Source organism: Pezoporus wallicus, unplaced genomic scaffold (genome assembly GCF_028554395.1).
Source record: "Pezoporus wallicus isolate ANWC-B61680 ecotype Strahan unplaced genomic scaffold, APGP_CSIRO_Pwel_v1 contig_11994, whole genome shotgun sequence".
Classification (NCBI taxonomy): domain Eukaryota; kingdom Metazoa; phylum Chordata; class Aves; order Psittaciformes; family Psittacidae; genus Pezoporus; species Pezoporus wallicus.
The window spans coordinates 124,978-137,115 of record NW_026635733.1 but is presented as its reverse complement, the minus strand read 5'-3'; the positions used below and the strand labels follow the sequence as shown (position 1 = coordinate 137,115).

The 12,138-nt window shown below is 60.1% G+C and overlaps 1 protein-coding gene across 1 annotated transcript; it reads right to left on the bottom strand.

Annotated features, from left to right (window-relative positions):
* Positions 1 to 6,745: 6,745 nt before the first annotated feature.
* Positions 6,746 to 10,397, bottom strand: LOC130593093 (regulator of cell cycle RGCC-like). Its single transcript, XM_057397975.1, has 5 exons — positions 10,310 to 10,397; positions 9,871 to 10,026; positions 9,311 to 9,391; positions 8,785 to 8,847; positions 6,746 to 7,746 (listed from the first exon to the last, which is right to left on the bottom strand). Exons 2-5 carry the CDS (start codon positions 10,022 to 10,024, stop codon positions 7,739 to 7,741), a joined length of 306 nt encoding a protein of 101 aa, XP_057253958.1. The 5' UTR covers positions 10,025 to 10,026; positions 10,310 to 10,397; the 3' UTR covers positions 6,746 to 7,738.
* Positions 10,398 to 12,138: the final 1,741 nt, after the last annotated feature.

Sequence of the window (12,138 nt, the reverse complement as noted above, 5' to 3'; positions counted from 1 at the left end):
CCCCTCCGCGCCCGCCCGCTCCCGGCAGGCCCTGCCCCCGGCCCGGCCTCACCTCACCTCAGACCCGCGGCCCCCGCGGCCGAGCCCCGGCCCGGGCCCAGCGCCGCCCCCACGCACCTGCGCGCGCCGGGATCTACCCGCCCGGAGGAGGGCGGGGCAAAGGAGAAGCCCCGCCCCGCCCTGCCCCGTTTATCCAATCCGAGAGGGCTTTGTGCGCAGGCGAGCTGAGCTGCAGGGGAAGGACGGGCACGTTCTGCCGGCGCCATCTTGAATGTGGGCGCTGGGCCTTAAAGGGGTACGCGCCTGCTGTGCAGGGTGCGGGGCACTGGGAGCCCCCCCTCCCCTCGCCCCACCGCACCGCTGCTGCTCCCGTACCGCCGGCCCCCAGCCTCTGACACCCCCATCTCTGGTCTCCCCATCACTGAAAGCTCATTACTGAGCCACCCTATGGCAGCACTAGAGGGCAGCAGCGCGGCGGTGAGAGCTCCGGGGAATGCAGATGTGCGCAGATGTGCCCCGCGTTGGGGAACAGCGCCAGAAGCGCGTGGAGCTGTTGCGGTGAGCCGCAGCTCTGCTCTGGAGCCAGGCTGAGAGAGCTGGGCTGGGTCAGCCTGGACAAGAGAAGGCTCCTGAAGGGGAGACCTGAGAGCAGCTCCAGTGCCTGAAGGGGCTGCAGGAAACCTGGAGAGAGGCTTGGGACAAGGGATGGAGGGACAGGCCAAGGGGAATGGCTTTAACCTGCCAGAGGGGAGACTGAGATGAGCTCTTAGGCAGAAGCTCTTCCCTGTGAGGGTGCTGAGGCGCTGGCACAGGGTGCCCAGAGAAGCTGTGGCTGCCCCATCCCTGGCAGTGTTCAAGGCCAGGTTGGACACAGGGGCTTGGAGCAAGGTGCTCCAGTGGAAGGGGTCCCTGCCTGTGGCAGGGCTTGGAGCTGGGTGAACTTTAAGGTCCTTCCCACCCCAAACAGGGCTGGGGTTCCCAGGAATGTGGCCCTACAACTCTAGCAAAGGGCTGCACCCAGTGCCCTGGCACTCTCCCTTGTCCCACCAGACGGTGCCTTCCACAGCAGGGCTGGCTGTGCAAGCTGGGGAGGAAGCAGAGCCATGATGCCTCAGTTTCCCCTCTGGCTCCCACCAGATGGCTCCCGCTTTCAGGATGTGGAAAGAGGCACCTTCATTTAACCGTAACAACGACCCCAGAAGACAGCTCCAGCATTACACCATGCAGGAGAAGATCCTTTAGAAGAGGAAGGCCCTGCCACAAGTCCTAATGAGGGGAACCCCGGCTTCACATGACCTTGTCTGTGATCACAGCTTGGCTGGGGTTCCACAGGGTGTGCTAAGAACAGAGCACCAGCTCCTCTGGTCTCCAGACACAGGAGGTCCTGCCTTGCCCTTAGCACTTCCCACATCCAGCTCCTGCAAGAGCCCCACCATCTTTCCTCTGAATAAACTGATTTATTTCCTCCTGGAAAATCAGCATTTATTTTCTCACTGGCGTCCCATGCAAAAGGCCTGGAAGAACAGAAACAGCCTGGAAGGGGAGGTCCAGACTTGGAACCCTCAGCAGAAGCAGGACTTTCTGTAAAGCCGTGCCACATGGGAGGGAGGAGCAGGGCTGTGGGGCTGCAAAGAGAGGGCTCTGCTCTGCTCCACCACTGTGCTGCTCACCCCAACAGCCAGCGGCACTGCTGTCAGGGCTGGGCTGCTACATGGGGAGCTTCAAGAGGAGAAACCCGTACCTGGAGGTTCTTGCAGACGCTCCCCAGGCACAGCTGCAGTGAGCAGGAGCCAGCCCCCATCGCTGATTTCCTGCCCATTGTTTCTGCACCACTTGTCCAGGATCTTCATCCAAAGAAAAAAAAAACCTATGAAGGCTGCATGTGAGCGCCAGGGCCATCACGTGAGGGCAGGACAGTCCCAGGGCCGCCTGCGTGTCCCCAGCTGCTGGGAAGCCACTTGCTTCAGGGAAACAGGAAGCCCTGAAATAGCCAAAGCTGGAAATGTGTGGCTGGGGGGAGCAGAGCATCCAGCATCCCACCTCCTCCTCTGCAGTCCCTGGTCTGCCACTGGCATCGTTTTGAGATGAGCCCACTGCTCTTTTCCAGCTCCACACTATGACCAAGCAGGGATGGAGCTGCTGACCCCATGTGCTGACCCAGAGGGACCTCCCAGAGGGAGGAGAGGGACCCAGATCCTCATCCATGCTGATCATGCAGAGAGTCACCGGGAAGGACGGGATGCTCCAGACCACATTGGCTGCAGGGAGGATGCTGATGCTTCATCCACCTGATATTTGCACCCAGTGGCTACCAGCGGTATCTCCCCAGCATTGTCCTTCCGAGCACTGACAGCCAGCACACAGTGGGAGCCACACGTAGCAAGGAACACGCTCCATACGAACAAATATCCCAACAAAATGGGAAGAGAGTTCTTTAAGACCTAATCGTGACCGGCAGTGATAGGACAGGCAGGAGTCTGGGACTCATGGGACGCAGGGAGGAAGGGAGCAGGCAGCGGGTGTCACGCTGCCCAAAGCAGAAAGGTATTTCAGGTCCAGAGATTATTGCATGAATGCCCTGGTAGCTTCTAGGTGCCACAAATCGGGGCTGATTACATCGAGGAGGGTTATTTGCAGGCTTAGCCCCTGGCATTCCTGCAGAGGAATGGTGCCCCAGGCCTAGACCCTCCTCGTATTAGATGAATTAGTTACATATTGAGGTTAATGCCAGCTCAGGCAGCCAGGAGACCAGCCCTGCTCCTTTGTGCTCCTCGCTTCTCCCCCAAGCTCCCTCTGGCCTGGGCCATCAAAGGCTTTAGGCTGGGATGGAGATGGGGCTCCTGCTGCCCAGTCCAGTCCTGCCCAGTACCACCACTGGTGGAGGCTGTAGGAGGGCAGCTCCTGAAAAAAACAGAGGGCAAGATGGCAGGAGAAAGCCAGGAGAGCCAGGATCACCTTTCCCTGACAGCATCCCGTGCCCCAGCCATGCTCTGCTGCTGAGTGAAATACCACCAAACGGGAGGTGCATGTGACTTGAGTATTCCTGGTCCCAGGGGACAGCCAAGCAGCAGGCTCCTGTCCTGGCTCCTGTCCCAGCTCCTGTCCCAGCTCCTGTGGAGCAGAACAGAGCAGAACAATCCCAGGAAGTGACTGGGGTGAGGGGACAGGATGCAGCACTGGCTGCCACCACCAGCATTGTCTTTTTGGATACCTGAGGAATGAAGTCAGAGCCCAGCTCACTGTGGAGGAACCCAGAGCAGAGAGCAGCAGCCAGGGAAAGGAAACACAAGCCCCCTGATCACAGGCATCCAGCTCAGTCTCCACCTGAGTGGAGCCTCAGCAAGGGCCTGGAGGAGCTTTTCCCTCACAGGGAAGAGCTTCTGCCTAAGAGCTCATCTCAGTCTCCCCTCGGGCAGGTTAAAGCCATTCCCTTTGGCCTGTCCATACAGGCCCTTGTCCAAAGCCCCTCTGCAGGTTTCTTGTAGCCCCTTTAGGCACTGGGAGCTGCTTGTGGGAGGGCTTGCAAACACGGGGAGGCAGAGGCAACATCTGCCCAGAGGTGATCACTGTGGGGGGGCTATCAGAGAGGTTTCTGGCTGCACTCCATGCAGTAAGGGAGGGAGGTGCCTGGTTGCCACCCCTGTGTGGTTACAAGCCACCTCCATGCCCCAGCCTGGTCATTTGGGTCCCAGGACAGCAGAAGGTCTCCTCGGCACCCTGGCATTTCGGCTGGAGCTGAATGTCCCTAGCCTGGAGGAAGGGGCTCCCTGGAGACCCTGTGAGAAGGGTGATGGGAGCCGCTGCTGGAGCAGCTCCTACTCTGCAAAGCAAAGCACCAGCACGACCCCAGGCAGCTGGGTCTGCAGCTGGGCTAGGAGGGAAGGTGCAGGCAGGAGGCCCGAGAGGTTGCTGTGCTTTGGTTAAGCCACTTCCGTGCCCAGCGAGCACTGCTCTGCTGCTCGGGAGGAGAGGTCCTGGCAGGCTGCAGACCTCAGCTCGGTGAACGCATGGCTTGGGGTGGTGGCAGCTCTGCTGGTGGCCCTGTGCAGGCACTGTGTCCCTGCTCCAGCCCAGCAAGGGCTGGGTTCCTTCTCCACTGACCATGGTAATACTGGGGCTGAATCCCAGCCCGCTCCTCAGCCAGCCCGGCCCAGCCACTCGCACCTGATGCTCCAGTATTCCCTGGAAGCACAGCTCAGTGACTGTTCCCAGGTCCTCCAGCTCCCAGTACCTCCAGAGGGTGGGTTCCCACCCTGGCAGGTCCAAATCACCCTCAAGACTCTCTGTAGAGCCCCACACAAAGTCCGTTCTGACCCTGCTGCTCCTTGGCCCTGACCCAGCCTCCTCCAAGCTGCTGCTGGAAGAGGGGCCCAGGGGAGGAACTGACATGCTGCAGACATGCTTGCTTGTCATGATTAGTTTTGCAGTCCCTCCACTGCATGTGCCCCAGCGGCCACCCAGCCCCTCACCACTGACCACCTCCAGCAGCCTCAGCTCTCCCTGCTCACGGGGTTCCAGCCACCCCGTTACTGTGGTTGGGATGCAGTGGTCCTCCTGGGCCGCACAACAGCCCTTGGATTAACTGTACCCCCTGGCTGGTGGATGCTGCAGCCCCCATCTGAGGGCCCAAAGCGCTCTGTGCAGCCATGTGCAAAAGTCCATCCCGGTGGGGCTAGGCTGAGCATCACCACTGCTGCTGCTCTCGGTGCCACAGTGCTGGTGTCAGGTCCCATGGCACCCACATATGGCACCAGCACTATGGGGTGCCTGTTGCCAGCCCAACCGTGCTCCCACCACTGACCCAAGGAGCTGCTGGCAGCCCCACCACAGGGTGCAGGCGGTGCCACGAGCGCTGGAGAGGATCCTGCACAACACAGTCAGCTCAGCAGCACCCACGCAGCCTGCCTGTGGTGAGGAAACCAGGGTGAAGCCCAAACCCTTCTCTTGGCAACCCTCACAACAAACAACCCCTCTGAGAGGCATCGGGTGCTGTTCTGCTGCAGGAGTGTGTCAGCCACAGAGGATCTGGGGCTCTGCCGTGTTGATACTGCAGCGCTCAGCCTGCGCTGGGGCGATGGAAAGAGACTGTGTGGTCCCCCAGCCCAGCACTGAGCATCACCATGACCCAGTGGAGGCAGCACCAAGGGATGGGCTGGGGCTGGCCTGTTAAAAACCCCCTTCCCACAGTGCTGGTGAGGCTTTTGTGATGCCCTGAGGCAGAACGGGACCACGGCGGAATAAACACGTGTCAGAGCAGAGCATGAGGGCAAAACGCCTGCACCAGTGACTCACAGGGGAAATACGTCCCAGTGACACAGGGGTGGCTGCCACCACCCACGTGCATGGCAGGGACTGTCCCCACGCCTCCTGCTGCCCTCACCCCCATGGTGTGGGCTGAGTCTCCCCGGGGTGTGGTGTGCCAGCCCCCACGGGACATCTGAGCATCATGGGCAGATCTCGGAGCATCCCCACCACCCCTAGTCCCATCATCCTGCTCTCCTCCCATCTTCTGGCTGCTCAATAGGACCTGGGTTTCTGTCGGGGAGGCAGATCGGAGGCTGCATTATGCAGCGTGGGGAGAGACAGTGGAAAGTGTCCTCAAGTGTGACCTGCCCTGCACCTGGCTCCTGCCTTCGCTCTCACCCCTGACTGTGCAGGATCAGTGCGTGCTCAGCAGATCCCTGATGCAGCACAGCCCCAGGCTGGCAGATGAAGTGACCAGTATCCTCCTGATCAGCGTGCCAGTAGCCAAGGGGTGAGGGAAGACACTAAAACCGTCTCATTTCCTGCTCAGACAGTTGCAACAAAGCGATACGTGGCCCTGCTCCACACAGACATCACAGGGAAGGAAGGGATGAGCAGAGCCACACGTTCCTCCTCTCCCTGAGCTCCTCCCAGTCATCTCAGTGCTCACGGGGAAGCTTTTCAAGGGGGGAACCTGGACAGAGCATCCCTCAGAACCAAATCCCCCTCAGCTGCCCCGGGGTCCATCTCCTGCCTGCCCCAGAGCCACTCACCTGCAGGGGCACCCAGGACCCAGCCAGGCAAGGGGCTGCAAAGCCCCATCCTCTGGGTACTTGCTCCTGGGGCTGCTGCGAAGGGCGGTAACCAGAGGAAGCATCACCAGGGCACATCCATCAGGAACTGGGACCCTTGGAGCAGCATCACCCACCACAGCCTTTCCCAGCACTCTGGGAACATACACACAACCCGGCTCTGCGTAAGGGAGCCCTGTTTGCCTCTTGTTCCTGTAGGTGAACCAAGAAATACTCTCTGTAATGCATCTTTAGGGCAAAGTAGGTGGCTTTTGAGCATCAACAGGAGCAGAGCAGGTCCCGCAGCACCACAAGCACAGGGCCAGCAGAGCAAGAGGAGCAGGCAGTGGCTCATCTGCCCTAGCACATGGAGGTAAAAGGAATGGACTCCGTCCTCCTCTTGCACCTCCACATACTCCAGAAGCCAAAGCCATGTGATGGGACATCTGAGGAGCTACCAAGGCTACTTGTCCACCTTACAGCTCCTGAGCCTCCAGTACAAGGCTCCAGCCCTCCTCTCCTGCCCTCCATCCGGGTCCGGGTTGGCTGGATCCATCCCCATTGGAGCAGCCAAGCTCCCTGAGAGCTCTTGGGGCTGCTCCAGAGAAGCAAAGGCTCAGGTTTACCCACAGGAAAAGACTGGACACATACAGAGACAAGCAGACACTTCCAAAGCCTTCATACAAACACATCCCTGTACAGCTCAGCCTTTTTACACTATTTACAGCAGCAGCCGGGGCACAGGCAGGGGTCGGGCTTGAGGCTACTAGTGCAAAGCAAAGGGCCAGCAGTGGTCGTCACTGCCTGTGACACATCTGCCACGGGAAAAGGCTTCCCTGACCCAGGAGGGGACACCAAATTCTTGCTGACACATTGCACGCTCATCTTCCTCAAAACCAGCCAGGGTTCTCCTCTGGCTTCAACAGTGGCACAAATTCCATTGACCCCCCAAGTCACAAGAGATGGGCAAAGCCTGCAGTGCTGCATCCAGCTTTGGGGGAACAGTAAGAGAGGGATGTGGAGCCGCTGAGCAAGTCCAGAGGGAGGCCATGGAGATGCTGCAAGGGCTGGAGCAGCTCTGCTCTGGAGCCAGGCTGAGAGAGCTGGGCTGGGTCAGCTGGAGAAGAGAAGGCTCCTGAAGGGGAGACCTGAGAGCAGCTTCAGTGCCTGAAGGGGCTGCAGGAAACCTGGAGAGGGGCTTTGGACAAGGGATGTAGGGACAGGCCAAGGGGAATGGCTTTAACCTGCCCGAGGGGAGACTGAGCTGAGCTCTTAGGCAGAAGCTCTTCCCTGTGAGGGTGCTGAGGCGCTGGCACAGGGTGCCCAGAGAAGCTGTGGCTGCCCCATCCCTGGCAGTGTTCAAGGCCAGGTTGGACACAGGGGCTTGGAGCAAGCTGCTCTAGTGGAAGGGGTCCCTGCCCGTGGCAGGGGTTGGAGCTGGATGAGCTTTAAGGTCCCTCCCAACACACAGTCTGGAATCCTCTGTGATCCTCCACCAAGAGCTCTCCTCATCTCGGCACTGGCAGAATCCTGCAGGAGTGGAGCAGGGTCCCCATAGCTGGGGCAGTCTGTGGTGGCTGGCACAGGGCATCACCCTGCAGGCGGTGGGGCAGTAGGGGCGCAGAAGCAGAGGGTGTATCAGGAATACACGGGGCTCATCTGCTGCAGGTTCTCGTCTCCAAAGTCACCACCGAAACCACATCTCACATCTCTGCAGGACAGTGAAGGGGGGAGAAGAACACTGGTGAGATGGCTACTGGGGGCAGGAGGCTGCTGGTGCTCCGCACCCCTCCAGGCAGCACCAGCAGCAGGATTAGAGCAGAGACCTGCTGGGGGGCTCCTGTTCTCTTAGGAGGGCTCAGTGCCAGCAACAGCACCACCTCTCACTCGCCACCACCTTATCTTGGGCACTGGGGAAGGGAACGGATTCTGGGAACTGCGACTTGTGGGGCCTGCCTAGAGGGAAATGCTTCATTTGGTTTAAATCCAGTTCCCTGCTTGGGCTGCCACCCGGGGACCCCTCTGGGGAGGGAGCACAGCCTCTGCCTCAGCCTCCCCAGCAAGGAAGCTAGCAGGAAGCAGACCCCCATGGCAGGGCAGGGCTGGTGGAGATGCCAGCGCAGCACCACCACCTGCCCCAGCAGGGCCTGGCCATGGGCTGGGATTCCCCCTCTGCCACCACAGACACCCTCGGGAGCAGTTCCTGCTCTGCACATGCACAAGTTTCACTTCCACAGGCACACGTCAAGCGGTGCTTATCGAGTCCAAATCCTCCCTTTTCCTCCCTCCAGATGGGATATTTCCACAGAGCTGACTTTGCAGGCTGGGGAATGCCACAAGGGGAAAACACACTTTTCCATCTCCTCACTGTCCCCCATAGCAAAGAGAACCCTCCGTGCAGCAGTCACAGAGATGCTGCAGGCAGGGCAGAGCCACAGGGTCTGCAAACCTTCCGAAGGTGCCAACAGCTCTGCAGATTGTGCTGCTTGGCACCTTTCTGCAGTGGAATTCCTGTCCCAGCTGAAAGCACTTGGAGAGGGATGGGGGGGACATCCAGGTGAGCCCCCAACAAAAGAAAGGACAGAAGGATCCCACCTGCAGCCAGACCCAGGCTCTAACCCTGCAGCCGGAGCCTCGCTGGCAGCAGTGCTGGGCCAGGCTCTGCCAAACTGGAGGTGATGAAGAAGTCACATCCCAGTGTCCTGCCCCACTGGCTCAGGGAACAGCAGGATCCGAGCTGTGTTTGTACCTTCCAGCACTTTATCCAGGTCTGCAATGAACTCATCCAGCTCCTGCGTGTCACCAAGCTTTGCTGGTGGAGAGAAACAGAGTCAGGTCTCTTCCATTCCCCAACATGAGAAAGAAAAGATCCTACCCCTTGCTTCCAAGCACCACTGCTGCAGCTGCCTGCTGTGCCTGTGCCAGCCAAGAGCTGCCTGAAGGCAGTGGGAGGGGGTTTGGGAGCTGCATCCATAACAGGGACCTGAACTGCACAGTTCAGTACTAATCCCAGCCACACACCCCCAGGTAGCTCCACATCACCCATTCTGCTGCAGGATGCTCCTGTCTGCACACACACCTCAGAGCTGAGAATGCTATTGAAGGCAGCATGGGCAGGACTAACTGCCTGGAGACATAGCATTTCCTGCCCCAAAGCATATCCAGTAGGGCTCCACCAGCACCCCTCCTGGGGCCAGCCCATGGCTGTGGAGCTGAGACAAACGTGAGGGGGAATCCCCAGCAAAGAGCCCTTCAGCCAGCCTGCTCAGCCTCACCTTTGGAGGGGTAAGCACTGGCTGGGGTGTTAAGGTCCTCCTCGCTGCAGTTGAGGCTGCTTCCTGGGGACGTGCTGGTACCTGCAGTTGTGAAGCATCAGTCACCAGCCACAGCCACAGGCACCTTATAATAAAGCTGCAGGGGCAGGGACTGATCATGCGCATGGCACACAGCCCTGGTCCACCCTCGCTCTTGGCCCATCTGCTCTGCCCCTGCTATGAGGACTACTTGGGAAAAGGAAACTGAGCTGCTCTGCCAGGTCCAACAGCACCAGAGGTTGCCTGAGCACAGCCAGGGTTATTATAATGAAGCAGCTCCCTCTGAGCTTCGGGTTATCTCAACCCTTGTGCCATTCTGCAGCAGCCAATGCAGCAGATGTTGGCAGCCCCTGGGTCAGCAACCCATGCCCACGATGGGCCAGGTGAGCAACTCGGAGGCAGGACCAGCAGGAAGCTCGGTAGTTTGCCACGGAGGTTTGCCCCAGAGCTCCCAGAGCTGCTCCATCCCGAGGGACACCATCCCCTCCAGGACTCCTCCTCGCTGCCCAGCCCTGACTCACTCTCCAGCTCATCGATGCCGCTGTCGTACACCCTGGTCCCTGCTTTCCTCTTCAGCTCCTCCAGATGCTGCTCGTACTGACGCGCGGGGCCCCTGTCAAAGCCCTCCATCACTTCATCAAACTCCCGCAGCAGGTCACAGAGCTCGTCGGCCATCGCTGGGGACGAGGCCAGCCTGAGGCAGCACCGGCACACGGCGGCCCGGGGATGCTGAGCTCGGCGGCAGCGGCGGAATCCCGCGGGTCTGCGGGAAAGAGGCGGGGAAGAGCCGATGGGGGCCGCGCTCGCACGTGGCGGGGAGCAGGACACGGCCAGAAGCTGCCGCCGGAGCCCCGCGCTCCCTCCGCTCCCGGGAATGTCCCAGCAGGGGGTCCCGGTGCGGAGCCCTCCGGGAGCGGAGGGACCGGGGGGGGTGGAAGGAGACGACGGCGCAGCACTCACTGTCGGGCGCGCTCCGGTCCGGGCGGCGGCAGCGCGAGCTCCGCCGATCGCGGCCGTTTTAACCCCGGGGCCGCCCCGGACGCTGGGCGGAGCGTCCCGGAGCCCCCTCCCCTGCGCACCGCAGTGCTCCCACCTATCCCCTGCCACCGTGGGTCCGGGGGCGGTATCTCCCCTGTCCCCCCACGGCAGGACCAGGGATGACATCCTCCCTCCCCGCCCCCGAACTCATCTCGTGACACCCGGGACCCTCGGAGGTGGGGACAAGGGGCCTGAGGACCTTGGTCCCGAGGAGCTGGGCGGCCTAAACCCAGCCACGGGGATCCACCCTAGGCGGGCAGCTGCCGGCAGCATCTCTCCGTCCCAGCCCTGCCTCCGCCCATTCCTTGCCTCCATCCCACCCCAGCTCCCTCCTTAGCGCTGCTGGTCCTCTGCATGGTGGGATCCCGGGCCAGGCTGGCTTCTCCCTCAGCTGGAAATGTTCTTGAGACCTTTACGATTCCTGCCAGGTGCCCTTTTCCTTCCCTGCATCACCAGCCACCAGGATGTGAAGTCCTGTAGGATGTTTCCCACATGTCTTTGCTCTCCTTTAACTAAGCTCCACAGAACACACCATGTGTTCAAGGCCAGGTTGGACGGGGCTTGGAGCAAGATGCTCTAGTGGAAGGTGTCCCTGCCCGTGGCACGGGGCTGGAACTGGATGACCTTTAAGGTCCCTTCAACCCGAACCAGGCTGGGACTGTATGAAATACTGACGCACACCCAGCAGTGACAGCACAGGGTGCTTTTGAGGGAGAAAAAGCCTGTGTCCTTCTCAGGAAGCCATTCCTGGGTTCTGCTGTTGCTTCTCAGTGCTGGGCTGCCCTCCCGTGGAGTTCGTAGCAATATCCCCGTTGGTAGCCAGAGCAGTTTCTAAGCCTTGTGATGTGTACAAAGACCCCACAGGGATTGTTGCCTTCCCTGTAGTAAGAATGACCGCGGGCTTCCCCACAAGCCCTCTTTTGCCCATCACCCCTCATCTTCTCCATGTGATTCCATGAAAAAGGGAGTCTCTGCCACCCTCTAAATACTGGAACATGGGGATAAGGTGCACTCTGAGCCTGCTTTTCTCCATCCCACGCAGGGAAGGCTGCCCACATCACCTGCTTTTTTCTTGGGTTCCAAATTCTTGGTGGACCTTGGAAACAGCTCCGAGAGCTCCACCACCGAGGGAACACCTCATCCTCCTCAGCACATGGCTGGTAACGGCCTCAGGCTGCCAGGACTGCCAGGAGATAAGTGTCACTGCACCACATGGGAACAGCACCACCACCGCTGGCAGTGGGCCGAGGAGCAGTCACCCTGACACGCCAGAGGCTGCCTGGGAGGAACGTGGATGGTCCCCAGAGGTGCAGCTCTTGCAGGTGGTGTAATCCTGTAGTATGTCTGCGCAGAGCAGTGTGGACATGGTGCTGTTACACAAACGGTGCTCAAGTGTGTTGGTGGTCTCAAAACCTTCAGCAGGCTCATGGTACCCTGAGTTTATCCGCTCCTGCAGACCCAACGGCACCACTCAGCTCCAGAGCTTATCACTGCTTGTGGGGCTCTCAGCAGTTATCTCTCAGCACATGCTCCTCTGCTGTTCTCCAGCGACTGCTTCTCCACCTGCCCCAACTGTACCCATCCACAGGGAAGGGACCTTTTCAAACAACTCATCCCTGAGCAGTGCTGCTGCTGTACCCTGAGAGAGGGACCACCCATCGCAGATGCTGCTGAGGCTGTGGTGGGACTCATCCTCCTCCTCTCATGAGTGGCACAGGAATGCTCCCGCATCCACCACCAACCTTCCTGAT